General features: G+C 36.8%; 1 protein-coding gene across 1 annotated transcript in view; it reads left to right on the forward strand.

Moving 5' to 3' along the window:
• DNAL1 (dynein axonemal light chain 1) overlaps positions 1–24,527 on the forward strand; it is a 47,344-nt gene that overhangs the window by 16,913 nt on the left and 5,904 nt on the right. Inside the window, exons 4-7 of the mRNA XM_003987810.6 lie at positions 1,742–1,797; positions 12,560–12,615; positions 20,635–20,761; positions 21,761–21,901. Coding sequence (XP_003987859.1) covers positions 1,742–1,797; positions 12,560–12,615; positions 20,635–20,761; positions 21,761–21,901 — 380 coding nt within the window. The remainder of the gene's footprint in view (positions 1–1,741; positions 1,798–12,559; positions 12,616–20,634; positions 20,762–21,760; positions 21,902–24,527) is intronic.

The following is a 24,527-nucleotide window of genomic DNA, read 5'->3' on the forward strand; positions in this document are numbered from 1 at the left end:
CTACATAAGAATTTCCTAATGCAGGAGGTAAGCCCCACACCAAATATACAGAAATAGAGTATCTACTGATGAAACCTAGGAATCTATAATAAGCAGCTTGAGTGACTCTTCTATGCATATTTGTGAACCCATGCATTAGATTAATATCTGTCTTTGGAATGAAAGGGAGAAGCAAACATATTTAGTTATTGTATGCAACTTATCCTTTATGATAAGAGCACTGTGTATTATATGAAAATCCACCCTAGATTTTTTTTTGACTTTAAAAGCATGATTCCAAAGAGCACTGTTTCAAAGTGGTCAAATATCTTTTTATCGTAAAGCCATCTCAAAGGCAAATGTTTGAGAAGGTTTTGTACCTGGTACCAAATTATCTTGGAACTGCTTGGAAGGAGTCAGCCTGTTCATACTTTGGCTGACAATCTCTTTGGGCAGGTTGCCTAAACAACAATTAAAGAATTCATCCCAGTCATATTCCCAGATTTAAGGCACTCCATTTTTCACTGGGAGTTGTCAGGAATTGGGGATGGCTAGAAAATATACAGATTTGATCAATAATTTACACTACAGTAATTGCTTTTGTAAAAAAATGAGTAATTCTTTTTCAAGTCAAATCATAAAGGATAAGATCACATGTTCTAGAGTCAGTTTTTGGAGAGTTTTAAATTTGGCTCTGCCCCTTTATGGCTGTGTAATATTAGGCAAATTGCTTAACATCTTTGTACCTCAGTTTCCTCACTTGTAAAATGCAGATAATAATAATAATACTTATTTCACAGGATTGTTGTGATGGTTAAAACAAACAAAACCGGTTTATGTAACAAATATTTAGACGAATACTGGGCACACATTGTGTTCAATAAAATTAGCTTTTATTACATTTTTTGCATGAAATGTACTGAAATATTAAAACTTTTGTCAAGAAAGGAAGACTAAGAATGTGTAGTTATGCTCCCTTTAAAATTTTTATATAGTTAAATTATGAGTAGAAAAAACCTAGACAAATGTATACAAACCATTAAAAGTAGTTATCTCTGGGGATATCTGTGGAATGGTTAGCATTACATTATGACTTCTTCAGTATACATTTCTGAATGATTTAACACATGAGCAGATAAATATCTTCGCCCATGCATATAATATAGTTCTGCTTTTTATCAAAAGGGATCACATAAAATGTTTTGTTCTGCTAGATGGTTTTTTAACTTGACCACATATCATAGATGTCTTCCCAAGCTGGCATCTGGAGCCTAATTTCATTTGTTTTAGTGACAGTATAGTTTTTCATTATCTATCCCTCAGTTGCTAGATGTTTAGAGATTTTTCCCTATTTTTTGCTATTACAATAATATAATAAATAATCTAGCTTATATATCTTTTGGCATTGTATTAGTATTTCAGTAGGATTTATTCTTAGAAATGAATTACTAGGTCAAAGAACACATGCATTTAAAAAATTAATAAGTAATACTGAATTACCTTCAAAAAGTTTTTTTTTAATTTTCTGCAATGAATATGTATTAACTTTGTGATCAGAAAAAAAGGATGAGGATTTCAAAATGAAAGAATACAGGCCATGTCTGAGGGGGAAAAAGATTTAGTATAAAAAGAAAATATGACTTAAATATTATCTTCTATGGGCACTTGAGGAATAATTTCTGATAAACCATTTATTTATTTTTCTGATACATCATTTAAAATTGTTTCATATTAATTCAAGTTTTCCTTTGTTCTTTTCAAGGAAGCTTTCACTGTCTACAAACTGCATTGAAAAAATTGCCAACCTCAATGGCTTAAGTAAGTGATCCACAGTAACAGATGGTTCTTGGGTTTTCTCATTATTGGAATAAACATTCTAGAGACACTATGTAATCCCAGAAGCTAGCACCTGTTTTAACCACAGTAATTGTCAGATGACAGAAAATATATAAACCATGTGTCTTAAATTTGGTTATCCAAAGAAAATCCGAGAGAACAAAAGACCTAAACATTTTAAAGATGTTTTAAAGCTTTTATAGAGTTAGAATTAAATAGAAAAATGAGATTTTTTTATTATATGTATTTTGTTCAAATTTGTCTTTCTTTCTTTCTTTCTTTCTTTCTTTCTTTCTTTCTTTCTTTCTTTCTTTCTTTCTGCCTGTCTTTCTTTCTTTCTTTCTTTCTTTCTTTCTTTCTTTCTTTCTTTCTTTCTTACTTTATTTTTAAGAATTCCAGGTGGTATTCTGGAACTTTTTATTTATTTATTTTTAAGTTTATTTATTTATTTTGGAGAGAGAGAGAGTGAGTAAGGGGCAGAGAGAGAAGAAGAGAGAGATTCCCAAGCAGGTCCTGTACCATTAGCAGAGAGCCAGACATGGGGCTTGAACCCATGAACTGTGAGATCATGACCTGAGCTGAGTCGGACCAAGAGTAAGAGGCTTGGGGCGCCTGGGCAGCTTAGTCGATTAAGTGTCTGACTTTGGCTCAGGTCATGATCTCATGGTTTGTGAATTTGTGTCCCACGTCGGGCTCTGTGCTGACAACTCTGAGCCTGGAGCCTGCTTCGGATTCTGTGTCTCCCTCTCTCTCTCTCTCTGTCCCTCCCCTGCTCATTCTCTGTCTCTCTCTCAAAAATAAACAAAAGAAAAAAAGTCCAAGTCTTAACTGACTTAGCCTCTCAGGTGCCCCAATACTTGTTATATTTAAATTTTAATTCCTCACCATCATTTTTCTTGTGTTCCTTATCTGTGTTAATGATGTTGCCACCATCCCAGTTGCCAAGGCTTCTGACTCCTGCTAATTTCCTATGTTTGGTGAAACTTGGTGGTTTAAAACAATAGTTCTGAAAAACAACAGCAAGAACAAAAACAGTTCTGGAGGCCAGAAGTCTGAAATTGGTTTTAGTGGGCCAAAATCAAGGTTTTGACCAAGCCACACTGCCTGAAGGCTTTAGGGGAGAATCTATTCCTTGTTTCTTTTAGATTCTGATGGCTGCCACGTTCCTTGGCTTGTGAGGACATCACTCTAATCTCTGCGTCTGTGGTCATGTTGACTTCTCCTCTTTCATCTGTGTCACATATTTATTTCTCTGCCTCCTTCTTTTTTTATTATTAATATTTTTAAATTTACTTTTGAGAGAGAGCATGAGCAGGGGAGGGTCAGGGGGGTGGTGCAAAAGATCCAAATCAGGCTATGCACTGAGAGCAGCAAGCCCAATGTGGGGCAGAAACTCATGAACTGCAAGATCATGACCTGAGCCAAAGATGGATGCTCAACTGACTGAGCCACCCAGGCACCACTCTCTGCCTCCTTCTTAAGAAGATATGTGTGATTACATTTAGGGAACACCTGGATAATCAAGGCTATTCTCCCTAAGATCCCTAACTTGATGACATCTACAAAGTACTCCCCGCACCCCCCCCCCATATTAAGGTAACATTCACAGGTTCTGGGGATTAGGATCTAGATATCTTTTGGTGGGGAATTACTTAACCTACCATGCTCCTCCTTTACTTCCCTTAAGACATCTGAGTTCATCACTGAGTCCTGTTTACTCTTTGAGAGAGCTCTTAAATAATTTGTTGCTTTTCCATTTCCGGAAGCTATGGTTTTATTTAAGACCCACATCATCTCCCCCTTGTATTTTCAAACATTTTTTTTTTTTTACCACTTTTCCATAGTAAGGAATACACTTGAATTCATGACTCAGTACATATATTCATATGAATATACTATCAAATACATACATACACATGTGAAGTGGAATAGGTTTGTAAAACAATATTTACCCTTATAGCATAGGTTCCAGTGTAAGTTTTTAAATTATTTTTAATGTTTGTTTATTTTTGAAGGAGAGAGAGAGCATGAGTGATGAAGAGGCAGAGAGAGAGAGGGAGACACAGAATCCAAAGCGGGCTTCAGGCTCTGAGCTGTTAGCACAGAGCCCAACACGGGGTTCAAACCCAAGAGCCACGAGAAGTCAGATGCTCAACCAACTGAGCCCCCCCAGGCACTCTCCAGTATAAGTTTTTTAAAGATTTCATTTTTTAAAAATGCTTGTCACAACCCATTAAGCTGATTTCATATCACCCATAGTTTGAGAAACACTGCCATGGGGTGCCTGGGTGGTTCAGTTGGTTAAGCATCCAACTTTTTTTTTTTTTTAATGTTTGTTTATTTTTGAGAGAGAGAGAGAGAGTGCAAGTTGAGGAGGGGCAGAGAGAAAGGGCAACAGAGGATCCAAAGCAGGCTCTGTGCCGACAGCAGAGAGCCTGATGTAGGACTGGAACCCATGAACCACGAGAGCCGAAGTTGGACACCTAACCACCTGAGCCACCCAGGCGCCCCTAAGCATCTGACTCTTGACTTTGGATCAGGTCATGATCTCAGGGTTGTGAGATCCAGCCCCAAGTTGGGCTCCATGCTGGGCATGGAGCCTGCTTAAGATTCTGTCTCTCTTTCCCTCTGCCTCTCTCCCCTGCTTATGTGCTCTCTTTCTTGAAAGAAAGAAAGAAAGAAAGAAAGAAAGAAAGAAAGAAAGAAAGAAAGAAAGAAAGAAAGAAAAAGAAAGACAGGAAGGAAGGTAGGAAGGAAGGAAGAAAGAAAAGAAAAGAAAGAGAAAAACACTGCCTTATGACTTTTGTGATAGCCTCCTAATTGATCTTTTTGTCTCCTTTCGCCCAGTTGACATTCAACATTGATAGCAGGGTTTTCTTTCTAAAAATATTATTCTTGGGGCGCCTGGGTGACTCAGTTGGTTGAACATCTGACTCATGTCCGTGGGCTCAAGCCTTGCATGGGGCTCTGTGCTGACAGCTCAGATCCTGGAGCCTGCTTTGGATTCTGTGTCTCCCTCTCTTTCTCTCTGCCCCTCCCCTGGTTACACTGTCTCTCTCTCTGTCTCTCAAAAAATAAAATGTTAAAAAAAATGTTTTTTTATATTATTTTCATTATCATTCCTCCAGATCAGAGACCTTTAATGTTTCCCCTTTGCCTAGTAAAGACCAAATGCCTTAATGTTGCATTCAAAGTCATCTAAAATCTGTGCCACCCTATTCACACCTGAATACATCATTCTTTTTTATGACTTTGTGCATTTGTTAATGCAATGCTTTTTTCCTTTGAGAATAGCCCCTTCCTCAACATGAAAATCCTGCAAAAAACAAAATTAAGATTAAGAATGTCAAGTTTAAATGTCATTTCTCCCTCTAAAGACTTCTCTAGTGATTGTCATAATTATTCTCTTTTTTTAATGTTTATTTATTTATTTTTGAGAGACCAAGGAAAAGCACAGAGGAGGGGCAGAGAGAAAGGGAGAGAATTCCATGTGGGCTCTGTGCTCATAGTGCCACCCAGGCACCTCCATTATTACTCTTTCTTTAGGAATATTAATAACTGTCTTGGATTATAATAATAAATACCCACTTCGTATAGTTATTGTGAAGATTAAATGAGTTAGTATATATAAAGTGTTTTGAATAGTGCCTGGTACATATAAGTGCTCAAGAAATATTAGCTATTATTATGGTTAGTGAGGAATATGTTCTGTCTCTTCAGATAATGAGCTCCTTGAGTGTAAACATCACATCTTACTATCTTATCTTCCAAATCTCCATCCTCCTCCCAGGACCTTACCCAAAGTTGGCATTCAGTATTTATGTAGTCCTGGAGAAGAAGCATTTACTATTAGAGCTGTGCATAAGATGACTCAGTATATTTGTTTTTCACTGACTCATTAAACAATTTGAGATGTTTCACTTTACCATTAACCCTTGAACAACATGGGTTTGAACTGTGTGGGTCTATTTACATGCTGATTTTTTTTTTACAGCACTGTAAATTTATTTTCCTTTCATTCTTGAATGTATTTTCTTTCTTTTATGATTTTCTTTTTTTTAAACTTTTTTTTTTTATTTTTGAGAAGAGAGAGACAGAGCATGAGTGGGGGAGGAGAGAGAAAGAGGGAGTCACAGAATCTGAAACAGGCTCCAGGCTCTGAGCTGTCAGCACAGAGCCCAATGTGGGGCTGAACTCACAGACTGTGAGATCATGACCTGAGCCAAAGTTGGATGCTTAACCAACTGAGCCACCCAGGCGCCCCTCTTTCATGATTTTCTTAATATTTTCTTTTCTCTAGGTTTATTGTAAGAATATAATATATAATACATATAACATACAAAATGTGCATTAATGGACTGTTGACCAAGGCTTCTGCTCAATAGCAGACTATTAGTCATTAAGTTTTGGGAGAGGAAAAATTTATACTTAGATTTTCAACTGCCTGGGGGTTGGCATTCCTAACTCCTGTGTTATTCAACAATTATACAGATACTTTGTCTATAATTGAAATAACTTGCTTTAATGAGATTAAATTGATGATTTTTTTTAAAGTTTATTTTCAGAGAGAGAGAGAGAGAGAGAGAGAGAGAGAGAGAGAGAATCCCAAGCAGGCTCCATGCTGACAGCATGCCTGACACGGGCCTCTATCTCACAAACACTGAGATATGACCTGAGCTGAAATCAAGAGTTGGGGGGAACCAGGTGGCTTAGTCGGTTAAGCGTCCAACTCTTGGTTTCAGGTCAGGTCATGATCTCATGGTTTGTGGGTTCTAGCCCTGCAGAGGGCTCCTCGCTGGCAGTGAAGAGCCTGCTTAGGATTCTCTCTTTCTCTGCTTCTCTCTCTGCTCCTCTCCTGCTCTCTTTCTCTCTCTCTCTCAAATAAATAAACTGAAATCAAGTGTCGGATGCCTAACCAACTGAGCCACCCAAGCACCCTGATGATGTATTATTTATCAATACAGATAACATGCTTTTCATTAAAAACATGACTCTGACAATAGTGAAAATACATAACCTCTGTACAGGGCTGGCAATAGCCTTTAACTTATAATCTAACTTTGGTCAACTGGTAGTGACTCTCAGAAAAATTTAATTAATTAATAAGAGTACCAAAAATTCAGTAGAAAGAATAGCTTGATCAGTTACTGATGTCTGATGTAGACAGGGATTGAGACAGTATAAGCATTTGTACCATACATTTGCTATACTTGATTCACCTCATTTTAGTTGTGCTTACAACAAATAGTACTTCCATAGTCTATAGCCGGTCACTGGGGAATACACATCATCTGTGACTATAAAGCAAAAAGACACTGCTGATCCCTATGAAGGATTGAATATATGACTGTAGCCTGTCTCTCACCCCTTCCCTTTCATGAGCACTATAGTCTCACTTGTTAAACTGTGATGACAGGATCCGGAATAAAAAGGGATTCCTATTTAACAGGGGGTTTATAAGGCAGAATAACCCTAATGGCAATTTACGTTTATTGTAGCAAAACTGTGGCTAGAAAACTGCATACCTGGACTATGTTGAAAACTGTGACTAAAAGGTTGTACAATATGAATATTAATAATCTCATACCAAATATTAGAACATAAATTTTGTTGCCTTGTATCTTTGGTAAAAACTTATACTTTTCTCCTTCAGTTTACTAAATAAACACAGAACTTTCGAACACTGTTTTGATTTTCACCAGGACCCTTCTTGTATGAAGAAAAAAAACAGTGTTTTCCTTCTAGTGGTGCTCTACTTCTGTACCACCTTCTACTTCTGAAAAATATATCATTGTGTTATGTCAGAACATTTAATTTATTAACTTTGATATCATAATTTATGTCCCTATACAGTAATCAATAAGATCTTTTTAGCTTTCCATCACCATTTTCGTATTTTTTTTTAAAAGGTGTTTAAAAAAAAAAAGTTTTATGTATTAACTTAGATACTATCTTTGGAAGAGCTACATATATTTTATATTTGTTATATTCAGTTTCTGAGGTTGTTTCTCAGTCTTCATCTTAGTTGACCTAGCAGCATATTTTGACATGAATGATTTAGTTCCTCTTCGAAGTAATTTCAATGTTTGGCTTCTAGGACACTGTGCCCTCCTGATCTTCCTGTCTTTCTGGCTGCTCCTTCCCAGTCTCGTGTCTCCCACTTTTAGGTATTAGAGTGCTCTAGGCCTCAGTTCTTGGATCTCTTCTCTGTTCTGTCTTCACCTATTCCCTGGATTATCTCATCTAGGTCATGGCTTTATCATCTATATGCTGATGGTTCCCACATTTGTATCCCTAACCCAGGCATCTCCTCTGAACTCCGGATTTGCACAGTCGGTTGCCTGGTATTTCCATTGGATGTCTACTAGACACCACACACTTAACATTTCCGAAACTGAGTACTGATATCCTTCCCCAGCCCCAGCTAAACCAACTTCCTATGTGTCTTTCTCAGATAGCAACAACTCCATTCTTCCTGTTGCTTAGGACAAACTCCCTGGTAATTTCTTAACTCCTTTCTCACACATCCTATGCAAGACCTATTATCTTTCTTTCTTTCTTTTTTAAGTTTTTAAAATTTATTTTCAGAGAAGATAGAGAGTCAGGAAGGGACAGAGAGAGAGGGAGAGAGAGAGAGAGAGAGAGAGAGAGAGAGAGAGAGAGAGAGAATCCTAAGCAGGACCCACACTGTCAGCGCAGAGCCCAATGCAGAGCTTGAACTCACAAACCATGAGATCGTGACCTGAGCTGAAATCAAGACTTGGGACACTTAACCGAATGAGCCACATAGGTGCCCCAGTATCTTATTTAGTTTATTATCTGGCAAATTGTTAGCTCAGTGACAGCAGGAATTTTTATCTATATTATTCACTATTGTATTATCATATAGTATATTTTAATCACTGCAAGTGATTATAGCTGTTCCTGGTGTATTGTAGATGCTCAATAGTTATGTGTTGAATGAATAACTGTTTGAATAAGCTTTTCAATCGGCATGGAATAGACAAAGTAAAATGGCAATCTTTCCATATCAAGAAGCTTTAAAGAATAATTGATTATATGATTTTCTTAAATCTTTAATTTTCACACATATATTGTTATATGGGGTGTATGAATTTGCTAGGGCTGTCGTAACAAATTCCACAGACTAGATGACTTAAGCAACAGAAATTTATTTTCTTACAGCTGTAGAGGTGAGAAGTCCAAGATCAAGGTTTTGGAGGGTTGAGTTCTTCTCTCCTTGGCTCGTGGATGGCCGTCTTTTCCTCTGGTCTTTTGTTTTTTCTAATTTTTTTTTATAGTTAAAAAAAATTTTTTTTACATTTATTTATTTTTGAGAGACAAAGCACAAGTGGGGAGGGGCAGAGAGAGAAGGAGACAGAATCCAAAGCAGGCTCCAGGCTCTGAGCTGTCAGCACAGAGCCCAAAGTGGGGCTCGAACTCACAAACTGTGAGATCATGACCTGAGCTGAAGTCGGACACTTAACTGAATGAGCCACCCAGGCTCCCCTCTTTATAATTTTTTTTAACATTTATTTATTTTTGAGAGAAAGAGACAGAGCGTGAGTGGGAGAGGGGCAGAGAGAGAGGGAGACACAGAATTGGAAGCAGGCTCCAGGCTCTGAGCTGTCAGCACAGAGCCCGATGGGGGGCTTGAACTCAAGCAGTGAGATCATGACCTGAGCTGAAGTCAGACACTTAACCAACTGAGCCATCCAGGTGTCCCTCCTTTGGTCTTTAATGGTCTTTTCTCTGTTTCTGTCTGTGTCCTAATCTGTTCCTATAATTCTTATACGGGCAGGAGTCATATTGCACTTTTTTTTTTAAGTTTATTTATTTATTTTGAGAGAGAGAGAGAGAGAGAGAGAGAGAGAGAGAGAGAGAGAATGAGGTAGGGGTAGAGAGAGAAGGAGAGAGGGAATCCCAAGCAAACCCACCAACCGTGAGATCATGACCTGAGCCGAAATTGAGTTGGATGCTTAACTGGCTGAGCCATTCAGATGCCCCAGGGTACCAGTCATTGAATTTTACCTAAAATGATCACATTTACTTTAATTCACTCTTTAAATTCCCTATCTTTAAATACAGTCACATTCTTTTTAAAAAATATTTTTTAATGGTTTTTTTATTTTTGAGACAGAGAGAGACAGAGCACGAGCAGGGGAGGGGAAGAGAGAGAGGGAGACACAGAATCCGAAGCAGGCTCCAGGCTCTGAGCTGTCAGCACAGAGCCCGACGCGGGGCTCGAACTCACAGACCATGAGATCATGACCTGAGCCGAAGTCAGACGCTCAACCGACTGAGCCACCCAGGCGCCCCTAAATACAGTCACATTCTAAGGAACTGAGTGTTAGGACTACAACATATGAATTTTGGAGTCGGGGGACACAATTCAGTCCATAACCAGGGGACTTGTTTCAACAGTTAAAACATTTTGCATGAATTAGATCACTCGTAAAATACTTTGTCCTGAAAGTTAAGTGTTTCTCATAACAGAATTTGAAATCATTCATTAGGGGTGCCTGGGTAGCTCTGTCAGTTGAGCGTCCAACTCTTGATTTTGGTTCAGGTCATGGTCTTGCGGTTTGTGGGTTTGAGCCCTGTGTTGGGCTCTGTGCTGACAGCCCAGAGCCTGCTTGGGATTCTCTCTCTCCCTCTATCTCTGCCCCTCTCCTGTATCCCTGCCCCACCCCTGCTTGCCCACGTGCGCGCACTCTCTCTCTCTAAAAATAAGTAAACATTACAAAAATTCCATTGTTTAAAAAAATAAAATAATTAAATTAAATAAATTAAAACAAAGTTTATATAGCCATATATGTCTGATCTCTCTCTCTCTCTCTCTCTCTTTCTCTCTCTCTCTCTCACACACACACACACACACACATTTATTGTGTACATACATGGATTAAGCATTATGTTGAATATTTTAGATAATCTCATTTAATCTTGATATTCTTACAAGTCAGATATTATATTTCCTCATTTTACGTATAATGAAACTGTGATTCAAAGAAGTTTGGTTGCTTCCTTAGAGAGTTGGGATTGGAACTCAGTTAATTGAATTTTTGTTCTTAACCATTGAATTATGGATGTCATAGAACAGTACAGTCCAATAGAGCTATCTGCACTGTCCCAATAGAGTTGCCACCAGCCACATACAGCTATTAAGCTCCTGAAATGTGGCTAGTTTGATTGAGAAACTGAACTTTAAATTGTATTTAATTTTAATTAATTTAAATTAAATAGCCACACATGGGTAGTAACTACCATATTGGATAACATAGTTATAGAAGGTTAAGTTGTGAAAACTAAATGTATAACTTATAAATAAGTAATCAGCAGTTTTTTTAGAACAGAAATGAGGTTTCCTGTGCTTTGCTAGAATCTTTTTTTTTTAATTTTCAAAAATAATACATGCACATGGTTTTATGCAAACAGTTCAAAAAAGGGTACAGTGGAAAATAAATTTTCCTCTGACCATAGACTCTCAGTTCCCTAAAGCAACCACTGTTTCTACTTTCTTTTTTTCTTCCAGAAATAGCTTATAGATACATAAATAGAACCAACCTTTTAAAAAATACAAATAAGCATTTTTAAACCAAATCACAACCTAATTTTTTAAAAGATTGCAAGCAAAAGATTTTTAAAATACTAATTCATTTTATTTCACTTTAAAAAAAAATTTTATTTTTTGAGAGAGAGAGAACACATGTGAGCAGGGGAGGGGCAGGGAGAGAGGAGGACAGAGAATCTGAAGCAGGCTGTGGACTGGCAGCCTAAAGCCCAATGCAGGGCTTGAACTCATGAACAGTTGCTCAACCAACTGAGCCACCCAGGCACCCCTGATTTCACTTTTAATCCTTTTTGGAGTGAGGTGTGCTATGCATAAATATGTTCCTATTTTCTAGCGTGAGTCTTCATACTATAGTAGATTTGAAATATATATATGCTTCAAAAATGTTAAGTTCAGAGCTTCTTGGGTCACCTAGGTGATTCAGTCGGTTGAGTCAGACTCTTGATTTTGGCTCAGGTCATGATTTCACAGTTCATGAGTTCGAGCTCTGCATCAGGCTCTAAGCTGACAGCGTGGAACCTGCTTGGGATTCTCTCTCCCTCTCTCTCTGTTCTTCCCCCACTTGTGCTCTCTCTCTCTCTCAAAAATAAATAAATAAACTTAAAAAAAGATGAAGTTAAAATATTCTTTAGTCTTATTTTATCCCTATAATATTTATACTAGCCAGCTATTTATTTGTTTGTTTGTTTATGTTAATTTTTTAAATGTTTATTTATTTTTGAGAGAAAGAGACAGAGTGTGAGCAGGGGAGGGGCAGAGAGAGAGGAAGACACAGAATCTGAAGCAGGCTCCAGGCTCTGAGCTGTCAGCACAGAGCCCGATTCAGGGTTCGAATTCACCAATCGAGAGATCATGACCTAAGCCGAAGTCAGATGCTCAACCGACTGTACCACCCAGGCGCCCCACTTGCCAGCAATTTAAAACCATGTGTTCCAAATAGCTAACCATTTGTAAATTTAATATTGTCATGATGTGAAATTATAGTGTTTACCTTAGATTATAGGTCAATGTTATTTCCTACTTGATCACCACTTTATTAATACAGCCTTTCTAACTCATTAGATCAGTGTATTTATTATATAAAAGTTATTAACACTTTATTTTACTAGATTTACAACAGTTGTAATATGATTCTCATAAACAAAAATTGTTTTTTTTTTTCTACTACAGAAAACTTGAGAATATTGTCTTTAGGAAGAAACAACATAAAGAACTTAAATGGACTGGTAGGTTGTTATTTATTTCTTTAAAAAAAGCATGCACTTTTCCCCTTAATATACAAGTAATATTTGTTCATTGCAGAAACTTTGCAAAATCAAAAAGCAACTATAAAAAGTCCCTATAAGCCACTGACAGTGTAAATATTGTTAACATTTTGATTGATATCTTTCTTGTCTTTTTTCTATTCTTTGATGGGTATGTAGAAAATGAAATCATACTATACATATTGTTTTGCTCTCTTTTTTTACTTAATATGTAAAAATCATTTTTTCATGTCATTCATTCATTTAACAAAATCATTCAAATATATTTCCTGAATGCCTACTTTAAGCCAGGCACTGTTCTAGGCATTAGGGATACAGAAGAATATGTAATGAAGTCCTTGCTCTCCTAGAACTTCCATTACAGTAGAGGTAGACAGTCTAGAAAATATTTGTATAATGCATATGTAATACATTGTATAATACAGGTGGTGATAAATGCAATGAAGAAAAGCAAGGCATATACGAGAACATAGATTGACAGGAAATGAGGAAGAAAGCTATAGGGCTGACCAAGGGACAGGTACTCCGGACTGAAGTGGGACAAGTGCAAATGTCCTGAAACTGAAGCTGCTCCATATGCTTGAATTAGAGCAGAAGAGTTGAATGAGGGTAGGGAATTGCCCTCAGTGAGCTTGGAAAGGGAGCCAGGAACGAGGCTACATTGGGTCTTACAGGTAATGATAAGATTTTAGATTTTTTTTTCCAAATGGCTTACAAAGCCACTGGAGGTTTTTGATCAGAGGATGTAACTTAAGTTTTTAAAATCATTTTCAACCATACCCCTTTTTTTATGATAGCATAATATTCTGTTTTACTGATATACCATAATTTTTTAAATCAGTTACTTATTACTCATTATTTATTTCCAGTTTGGAGTTATTATAATCAATGCTATTATGAATCTCCTTTTAGCTATATTATTGCACACATCTATGAATAATTCCTTGGATAAATTCCTTGAAATGGAATTGCTGGGTCAAAAGGTATGAATTTCTTTTAAGGCTTTTGTGGCATATTACCAAGTTACCCTTTGGAAAGTTTTAACAGTTTATATTCCTACCAGTAATGTATGAGGTTCCCATTTCCCCTTATCAAACTTGGGCATTTAAAAATTTTTTAAGTTTTTGACAGGGAATTTTTTGGCCATTTGAATTTCCTTGCAGAGAAGTTGAGATGAAACAATATTGTAAAATTAGGCAGTTTTGGGAATGACAAAGCTAATGTCTTTTTCTTGTATTTGTTCCCAAACAGATAATAATTTTTTAAAAAGTGTATATTGTTAAATAATTTTATAAACATTCCCAATGTTTTTATGACTCTGGCCTTCTCCCCACTCCCAGCCTCACCCCCAGTAAGCCTAGCTTGTGCTTCCCAAGAACCAGTGGGGTTGAAACTGCAGTGCTTCTCAACAGTAACCTCCCAAACCACACAGGCTGAAATAGCCACCCCCTCATTACAGAGGCAGCTGTAATAGCCAAATAGGAGGCAGTGTTCAGCTGCCTGAAACATGGAATGTAAAATTGAAGGAAAAGGGTCTATTTTAAACTACCTAGGAAAACTGACGGGATACATTGCAAGCCCATTTGTGTATATGATCTGGCCTCTGCCTTCCTTTCAGATGTCATTCCATGTTACTCTTCTTCCTAGTTGGTAATCTCTAGCCACTGGTCTTTCTCCTCCTTGAGCATGCCAAGTCTGTTCCCACCTGAAGGACCTTTCTACTTCCCATTTCTTTTGCCTTAAAAACTCTATTACCTTGGACTTCCACGTTACTGACTCCTTCTTAACCTTCACACTTCAGCTTAGATGTCACTTCCACAACAGTGTTCCAGCTGCCATATATCTAAAGTAGCCCTCTGGGCAAAAACTCTTGCCACTTATAATTTTTTTCAACTTTCTTATTACTATCTGAAATTCTCATTTATTTGTTTTCTGTCTTTGTCTCTTTCTGTCATGTCACACGCACGCACACACACACACACACACAAATACACACACACAAATCCTAATGAGTACCTTAGTTTTGTTCATGAACATATACATTAGTGCTTTATATATGTAATAGGCACTCTGTAAATAATATACTGAGTGACTCAATATATTACTAATTACAAAAGCTATTAATTCTAAGCGTAATATATGTTAATTATAAAAAACAAGTCAAGCAATTCATAAATATATGCAATACACTGAAAGTCTTTCCTCTTTTTACCTATAGATATCTGTGTGCATGTGTATGTATGTATATATATGTTATATATGTTTGTACTGATAATATACAGGCCATATTTTTTCTGCTTTTTCATTCCATAGCATATCATAAATATCCTTTCATGTCAAAACATGCAAATTTAATGCATTCTTTTTTATATAACAATGTATTTAACTATTCCTATACTGCTAAGCATTTAGATTATTTTCTTGCAGAAGGTGTGCCTCTCTCTCTTTTTTTGCTGTTACAAATCATGTTGCAATGAACATCTTCACACATATAACCTTCAATAGTTATTTGAATGTTGATAGAGGCTAGATTGCTAAAAATAGAAATGGTGAGGATATTTGCGTGCATTTAAATTTTTGATGGGTGCCTCAAATTGCTCTCACAATGCTAATTCTACTTTCTACTTCCATCTATGGTATATGGATGAGGATTATTCCCTCCACCCTCAATACCCATTTATCCATATTTTTTAATCCATATTTTTACATTTCTTTTTTGGGGAGAGAGAGAGAGTAGGGGAGATGGGGAGTGTGAGACAAAGAGAGAAAGAGAGAGAGAATCCCAAGTAGGCTCCATGCTCAGCGCAGAGCCCACCATGGGTCTGGATCCCACAACCCTAGGATCATGACCTGAGCTGAAATCAAGAGTTGGATGCTCAACTGACTAAGTCACTCAGGTGCCCCTTTAATCCATATATGTTTTGATTTTTTTAGTGTGTTATTTATTTTTGAGAGAGGGAGAGAATCAGCGTGTGAGTGGGGGAGGGACAGAGAGAGAGAGAGACAGAGGCACAGAATCCCAAGCAGGCTCCAGGCTTCGAGCTGTCAGCACAGAGCCTGACGCAGGGCTCGAACTCACAAACTGCGAGATCATGACCCGAGCCAAAGTCAAACACTTAACCAACTGAGCCACCCAGGTGCCCCAATCCATATTTTTAATATTTGCCAATATGATAGGCAAAAATGGAGTATTGTGTTGTTTTAATCTGTTTTCTTCAGTTAGTTGTGACCTTGAATGTCCTCCTATATATTTGTTATACGTTTCCTCTTTTGGTAATTGACCAAACATAGTTATTATTCATTTTTCTATTGGCTTTATTTTTTCTTATTGCATTCTAGGCGCTATCAATATTCCTAATAATTATCCATTGTGGAGAATATTATTACTATTATTGCTGTTGTTAACATTTATTAGCTATGTAACAGACTCTTTACATGCATTGTTTCATTTGAAATTCACAAGTAGATAATGTCCTCATTCAAAGATTTAAAAAAATCCTCACTTCAGAATAAAGATACTTGGGCTCAGGTAGTTATCTAAAGTGCCCAAGTATAGTGAACAGGCACTTTTAAATATTGTTGCTGAGACCAGAAGTTTGTCAATAGCTATCACAGTCTTCAATGTATATTTACTTTGTCCCAACTATTCTATATCTAGGACTTTTTCATCCTCACATACATGAACAAAGATGTTGGACTAAGTATGTTCATTGCAACAAAGCTTGTATAAAAAACGTCAACAATCTTGGGGTATATAAATTGTAGAATAGCTAAATAAATAAATATAAATAAATAAATAAAATATATCAAGAGGAAAAATGAGGTAGGACTTACCTATACATGCTGGATGGAATAATTTGCAAGGTATGTTGTTAAGTGAAAAAAAAAAAAAGCAAAGTATATAGGACTGGAAGTCTTATAATTCCACTGAATTTATAGATTGATTGGAGAAAATTGAGGTCTTTATAATAATGAGGCTTCCCTTGCAGGCAGATTTATTCAGATTTTTTATGTCTAAACTTTAAGTAGAATTTTATAGTTTCAATTCCTGTAAGGCCTGTACACTTCTTATAAAAATGTATTCCTAAGTAATTTATAGTTTTTGTTGCTATGATGAATGAAATAATTTCTCTCTAATGACTTCCTGTTTATAATATAAAATCTATTTGTTTTTGTATGCTTATAATCAACTGCCTACAAACATTTCTTAACTGTTTGTGAATCAGATCTCCCTAAAGACTTCCAGCAACATTATGATATCTGAATTCATTACTTTATACAAAAGGCAAACAATAACAATAATCATCATTTTATGTGGTCCAAAATGGAGGTTTTACAGCACTCCCTTAAACCTTTCCCACTCCTATAACCTCCAATGTAATATTATTTACAGAACAGACACTTATTTATTTTTTTTGTTTTCAATATTCATAATGGTTTGTTGACCTCAAAGAATCATAAACTTTAATAGCTGAAAGGGATCTTAGAGAACTTCTTGTCTAGCCTTCTCATTTTTGTTCCTTTATTTTTTATTGTGGTAAATACACATAACATAAAATTTACCATGGTAACCATTTTTAAGTACAGTTCCATGGTATTAAGTATATTGTATCATTGTACAACCATCACTGCTGTCCATCTCCACAACTCTCTTCAGCTGGTAAAACTGCACCTCTGTACCCATTGAACAATAACTCCTTTGTCCCATCCCCTCAGCTCTAGCACCACCATTCTACCTTTTGTCTCTCTGAATGTGATTACCATAAGTACCTCATGAAGATGGAATCATATGGTATTTGTCTTCATGTGACTGACTTATTTCACTTAGCATAACGTCCTCAAGGTTCATTCATGTTGTAACATTTATCAGAATGTCTTTCTTTTCTCAGGATGAATGATATTCTATTGAATGTATATACCATGTCTTGTTTATCTCTTCCTCCATCAGTGATCACTTTGGTTGTTTCCACCTTTTGGCAATTGTAAATAATGCTGCTGTGAACATGGGTGTTCAAATCTCTCTTCAAAACTCTGCTTCCAATCCTTTTGGGTATATGCCCAGAAGTGGGATTGCTAGATCATATATTTTTAATTTTTGAAGGAACCACCAATAATCTATAGCAGCTATACCATTTTACATCCCATCCCCACCACTAATGCACAAGGGTTCCAATTTTTTCATATCCTTGCCAACACTTGTTATTTTTTGTTTGCTTGATAGTAGCCATCCTAATGAGTGTGAAATGGTATCTCAATATGCCAACCCCCTCCTTTTACAGAGTAAAAAACTAGGAGGAGGAGTGATTTGTTCATATGCAGAAGCAGACCAGTTTGCTAAATGTCTGTTTACTCAATGTTCAGTTCTCCAAAGGGCCAATTTATTATTTATTGAATGACAGATTTCACTGAACTGATTTACACAAACTTAGCCAGGTTTTACTGATTGATAGTCACCATATTGCTTCACCAAAATCTTATCTTTATTACCTTTTTAGAAATATATAAAAAATTGTGTTGCTTCGAATGGTTTCAACACCTTTAAATGTTTTCTTTAAGGTTTTATTTAGTGTTAATTTTACTGCAGCTGTTTCATCCCAGCTTTGGATTTGTTGGTCCATCTTGGTAGAATCAGTTTCATTTCTTTTTTAATTTATTTATTTATTTTGAGAGAGAGAGAGAGAGAGAGAGAGAGAGAGAGAGAGAGAGAGAGAGAGAATCCCAAGCAGGCTCTGCACTGTCAGTGCAGAGCCCGAGTGGGACTTGAACTCACGAACTGTGAGATTATGCCCTCAGCCGAAATTGGACACTTAACCGACTGAGCCACCCAGGTGCCCCTCATATTTTAGACACTAATCACTTCTCAAGTGATTAGAACAACACATAAAAATAGTAATCTAATTAAAGTGGTTAGGGAATCCTTACATTTAGGGAAGTACAAAAGACCGTGGAAGAGATTGAAATGTATTGAAAGAACTATGCTCTGGACATCCAAAATGTGTACATTTGTAAGTTAGTATACATAAGAAATTCTCATTCCACAAAGTCATATTGCCAAGTGAAGAAAGTCCCCAAATGCACTGCAATTTGGCAATGGCAAAACAGCTACATCCAAATGGCTAAAAATGAAACTAAAACTAAATTAGTACTCAGATGAATGAATAAAACATCACAGACATCTTCAAAAGTTATCCTATCTAAAGGAATTTCTATCCTGTTTTATCTTATCCTATCCTATCTAAACCAAATTGCTATAATTTGTAAGTAGTTAAACAGTTTTTCAGTAAATCAGTGAAAGAGTAAATTCAGCAAATTGGCTATTTGGAGAATTGGTGAAATTGGTTATGTGAAATTGACCAAGAGCCCCATATATACATGTAAAACAACACTAAGCGGCAGACCCAGAATTGAGTCTAAATCTTCTAATCCATGTTTAATCAGTATTTTCCCTGCTACCTCACACTTTCTAAATTTGACACATGAAATGGATGGAGATGCAGTGAGTTAAAATGTATGTAATAAAGTTTAAATTATCTGATGCCTGATTCCCCTCTTCTGAAAGCTATATAGGACATATTAATTAGATCCTTTGGGAGAAGATATCAGAATAGTAGATGAGAGGGTTTGATAAAGTCACTAAGTTCTGATACATGAGTGCTAGAATGGACTGATATAAAAGGTTTGTTTTTTTTTTTTTTACTTTGAAATTGTTTCTTTTATTCAGAAAGTTGAAACTATGATGAATTGTGGGAGTTGGAGTGACACACAGACTAATTCAGGCCACTCCCTTCTCAGCTTCCCCTGGTTCCACCAGTATGGAAACTGTATTAAGGTTCTTTGTCCCGGTACACTTATTCTCTCTATGGTCTTTGAAAGGACAGTTACCAGCACATAGACCTAGGCCCCACATTCTAGATGTTACCATGTGGATATAGGTAAATTCTTTAGACTAAGAGGGGATTGAGCATCTAATTGATCCTGCCTAGCATTCTTTTGTTTTTTAAAAAAAGAAATAATCATTTCATTATGTCTTATGTCTACAAAAGAAGGAAGAATCTTTGTACCACCATTGATCATATCCAGCATTTAAGAGCCAATATGATACAATCTTTATACTGTAATGGAAAAACTATGGGTGTTTTTTTTTTCATGTTTATTTCTGAGAGAGAGAGCTTGCTAATGCAAGCGGGAGTGGAGGAGGGGCAGATAGAGCGGGGAGAGAAATCCCAAGTAGTCTCCATGCTGTCACTGTCAGCCCGACTTTGGGGCTCAGTTTCATGAACCCTGAGATCATGACCTGAGCCGAAATTAAGAGTCAGATGCTTAACTGACTAAGCCACCCAGGCACCTCAAGACTATGAGTTTTAAACTGAGTTTTATACATCAAAAAAATAAGAGGACTTGATAGATAGCAGATGGATAGATGGACAGATATGTGATAGGAAAAGGATAGTAAAATGTTAATGGTAGAATCTAGTAGAACATATATAGATAGTCATTGTAATACTCTTTCAACTTGTTATGTTTGAAAGTTTCCATAATAAATATTGAAACAAAACCCCTGAAATTTAGACTTAGCTCTATTACTTGATAGCATTGTGATCTTAGAAAATGCCTTTAATCTCTCTATAATAGAAATCAAATTACCTGCTTTACCTATCTTTAATGTTATAAGGATCAAACCATATAATGTATAGAGACATAATTTGAAATCTATGCCATTCAATAAAAGTGATAAAATAGTGCTATTGTTTCCCCTTTTGGTAATTTCAGTAGCTATTTTAGTTCAGATCAGTTTGAAGAGAGGAAGAAAATGTTCTATTTGCCTTTCTTTATGAGAAAAAACTCCCACACAACCTGCAGCGCTCCTGCCCGTAAACAGGTGGGTTTCGGTTCTCTCGAAGGCCATTGTTTTTATAAGGAAAGGGGACAGAAGGAAAAGTTTAAAAATAAGCTTATAAACCAAATTGCTTTCTTTTTCAGGAAGCAGTAGGGGACACATTAGAAGAACTGTGGATCTCCTACAATTTTATTGAGAAGTTGAAAGGGATCCACGTAATGAAGAAATTAAAGATTCTCTACATGTCTAATAACCTGGTGAAAGACTGGGGTAAGCCGAAGCTGGCTCTTTGTTAACCTTCTACCTCCTGTTGTAGAAAATAAACAGAATGAGATGCAAAATGGGGACATTTCTTCCTAAGCACACAGGGAAATAGCTATAGGAGTTCCTGTATTTATGCTAAATGCTTGAAATTTACATTTAAATATTTACTTAGAATGATTATAACTGAATAGATCCTGGTCTTATTATTCATCATGAAAAAAATTTAAATTATTGTCCAAAGGCTGAAAGGAATCAGGTTTAATTTAATAATCTTGCGTGGAAGGTGTATTTGCCATTTATATTACTTTGCTTTTTTATAATATATTATTCATTCAGCATTTACTAAAGTCCTATTAAGTGTTATGAACTATGCCAGGCTCTTAACATACATAATTGAATAAGATACTGTCTCTGTTTTCAAGGAATTCACAACTTAGTGGAAAAGAGTAGTTTATAAGCTAATAACTATAGAACTTTGTAATGAGTTCTTCACTAGAGGTGTGAATTCATTAGGAATTCAAAGATTAGGTGTGTCTGCCTGGTTCAGTCAGTAGAGCATGTGATCCTTGATCTCAGGCTCATGAGTTCAAGCCCCATGTTGGGTGTGAAGTCTATTTAATTAAAAAAAAAAAATTCACAGATGAGGGAATGGGTAGAGACAACAGCAGTTTGGCTTAACCCATACTGTACAGCATAGAGAAGCCCTATCACTGGAGAGTTTGTTCTTTGTGATTCTGAACCTCATTTCCTTTTGTTATCCTACCTGTAGCCTAGCATAAAGGTTGAGGAAGTATGTCTTCTTTTTCCCTCCCTTTCCATATTGTCTTCAGAGAAGGACTTCATATGGGATAGCTTGCCTTATTACTTCTTTCAAAATCTTAAATAAATTGTTCTGAATAGTCACAAACTGAGGGCTACTGGTACTGGAGTTCAACCCCTCAATCCCAAAAATCATAACAGGAAAACTTGCCACTTTCATATGGAATGTATTCTTTGTACTGATAGCTGAATTTGTGAAGCTGGCCGAACTGCCGTGCCTGGAAGACCTGGTGTTTGTAGGCAATCCCTTGGAAGAGAAACATTCTGCGGAGGGGAACTGGATTGAAGAAGCAACCAAGAGAGTTCCCAAACTGAAAAAGCTGGATGGTGAGTGACCCTGAGCCAGCTTGGGGCAATGATTTCTAAGCATAAGAATTGAATTTGTGATGTGGAATTATGAAAAGGAGCACAACTGAAAAAAAAGATAGGTTGTCTCTCATCTCCAAAGCCATTTCATTCCATAGGAAATTTTATAGTCTGAGTTTGGGCCAGGGTGAGATGAAAAACTCCTGGGATACTTAGACTGGTGTAAGATCATCTCTAGACCAAAAACTTTTAAGAAAGCCAGGCTTTTCTCAAGTCACAAGGGTATTATTTTGCAGAATAATTACACATAAATGGTAAGCAGTTGCTTTTTCACAGCTGCATCAAAATTGTCATTTTCTCTCTATACCCTCCCCCCACACCTAATTTTAGTTAACCAATATTTAAGATAGGTGTCAATGTCAGTAGATATCCCTGACTAGGTTCAAGTTCCAATTCTACCACTTAGTAGCCTTTTGTCATTGTGCTAGTTAATGAATGTCACCAAACCTTGTTCTTTTGTATCTAAAAACTAGAAATGATAATAGTCCCAGACTTCTCGGGATCTTACCTCCTCCTAATGGTGCTATCAGGAAGCCAGACTAGGATCCCAAATGTTCCAGTACCTACAGATTTCTCTCTTTTCTGCCAACCCAGAGAAATAACCTTTCTAATCTGAGGAGAATCCCTATCCCCCTCCTTCTTTTCCACATCATTCTGCATCTGCTCACAAATTGTCTTCTCAGTGATCTTCTTAGGCTTTTCAAAGACAAAAGCTAATAAGTCTGATGGTCTTTTTCTGCTTTCCACATTGCCCCTGAAGCAGTGATCCATAGAGCTGACTAGGCTACCTGACTGAAGAAGGGAAAGAAAATATTTAGAAGAAACAAATAAGTAATATCCAGCTACATGATCATTATCATTGTCATCATCACTTACCACACACATATTTGCTCTACTTTCTTCATCACCATACTCATACTGATATTCACATCCAAAACAAAAGGCTTAGTTGTCTGTGGTTTAGGCTTCCTTGTCCCTCAAACCTTCTCTTCTCTCTTCACCACCCCTGCTGCCTTGTCATTCTATCCTTCCTATTCTTTGTCTCTCCATCTCTCTCTTACCAACTCTTTCAAAGTCTCAGTACACAATTCTTTTATCCACCCCAGCTTACTGCAGTGGTTGTTCTTAAATGGGACTGCACCCCTATGGAGGGATGGTTTAGAATCTCTGGGGAGAGGGGAGCCTGGGTGGTTCAGTCGGTTAAGCGTCTGGCTTTGGCTCAGGTCATGATCTCACGGTCTGTGAGTTCGAGCCCGGTGTCGGACTCTGTGCTGACAGCTCAGAGCCTGGAGCCTGTTTTGGATTCTGTGTCTCCCCCTCTCTCTGCCCCTCCCCCACTCGTGCTCTGTCTCTCTTGCTCTCAAAAATAAATAAAACATAAAAAAAAAGAAATTAGAATCTCTAGGGAGAAAGTGAAGAGGTCTCTGTAGTTTGAACAAGTTTCATAGGTGATTCCAATTGCCTCCCTAGGTATGTGCTCACCTGTCCTTCAGTTGAGAATTATTGATGTAAAAAGCTCTTAACTATCTACTTTCCTACACCAAAAAATAGCTTGCTTGAAGTATAATTGACACACAATTAATTGCACATATTTAAAGTGATAATTATTTGATATGTTTTGATATACATAGACACCTCTGAAACCATCACCACAATTAAGATAGTGAACAAATGATGGTGACTGTAGTTAACAATACTGTCTTAATAGTAACTTGAAAGTTGCTAAGAGAGTAGATCTTAAAAGTTCTCACCACACACACACACACACACACACACACACACACGTAAATATGTGAAGTGATCGATGTATTAATTAACATTGTGGTAATCATTTCATAATATAGATGTATATCAAATCATCATGTTTATACCTTAAACTTGCACAATGCTATCTCAGTCATATCTCAGTAAAGCTGGGGAGAAAAAGATAATGAACATATGCATCACCCCAAAAAGTATCCTTGTGCCTCTTTGTAATCCTTCCCTCCTGCTCCTTGCCATCATCCCTCCCAAGGTAATTAGTGGTTGCTTTCTGTCTCTATAGATTAGTTTGAATTTTCTAGAGTTTTGTATCAATGGAATCATGCAGAATGTTCTTTTTTTTTTTCCTGGATGCATATTTAGGGGTAAAATGACAGCAGATTATCTCTTATGGAGAGGTATAGGAATAATTGGGAAGAGGCAAACAGGTTTCTAAAATACTGGTAATGCTCTCTTTCCTAAATTGGTAGTAGGTATAGAATCATTGGCTTTGTTACTCCTTAAATTATTTACACTGTATTTGTATGAATGAATATTTCACAATTAAAAAATAAAATAGAAAAAAGTGGGTAGGAACATTAGAGTCTTGGACTTCAGCTTTTCTATGTTCACTTTTGGTTCGATTGTAGAACCATTTGAAGTCATTTGTCTTATTTCTTTCAGCATTGCACACAGGAAGTAAAACCCTTCCCTTAAACATGGACCCCTTACGTAGACCCTGAATAGACCAAGCCACATTATAGCCTTTTGGACCAAGCATTGACTTCAGACCAATCTGAACAGCCCCAAAAGAACCATCCTGCTAGTTAGGATACCAGGACAGAGA

The sequence above is a fragment of the Felis catus genome, chromosome B3 (genome assembly GCF_018350175.1).
Source record: "Felis catus isolate Fca126 chromosome B3, F.catus_Fca126_mat1.0, whole genome shotgun sequence".
Lineage (NCBI taxonomy): Eukaryota > Metazoa > Chordata > Mammalia > Carnivora > Felidae > Felis > Felis catus.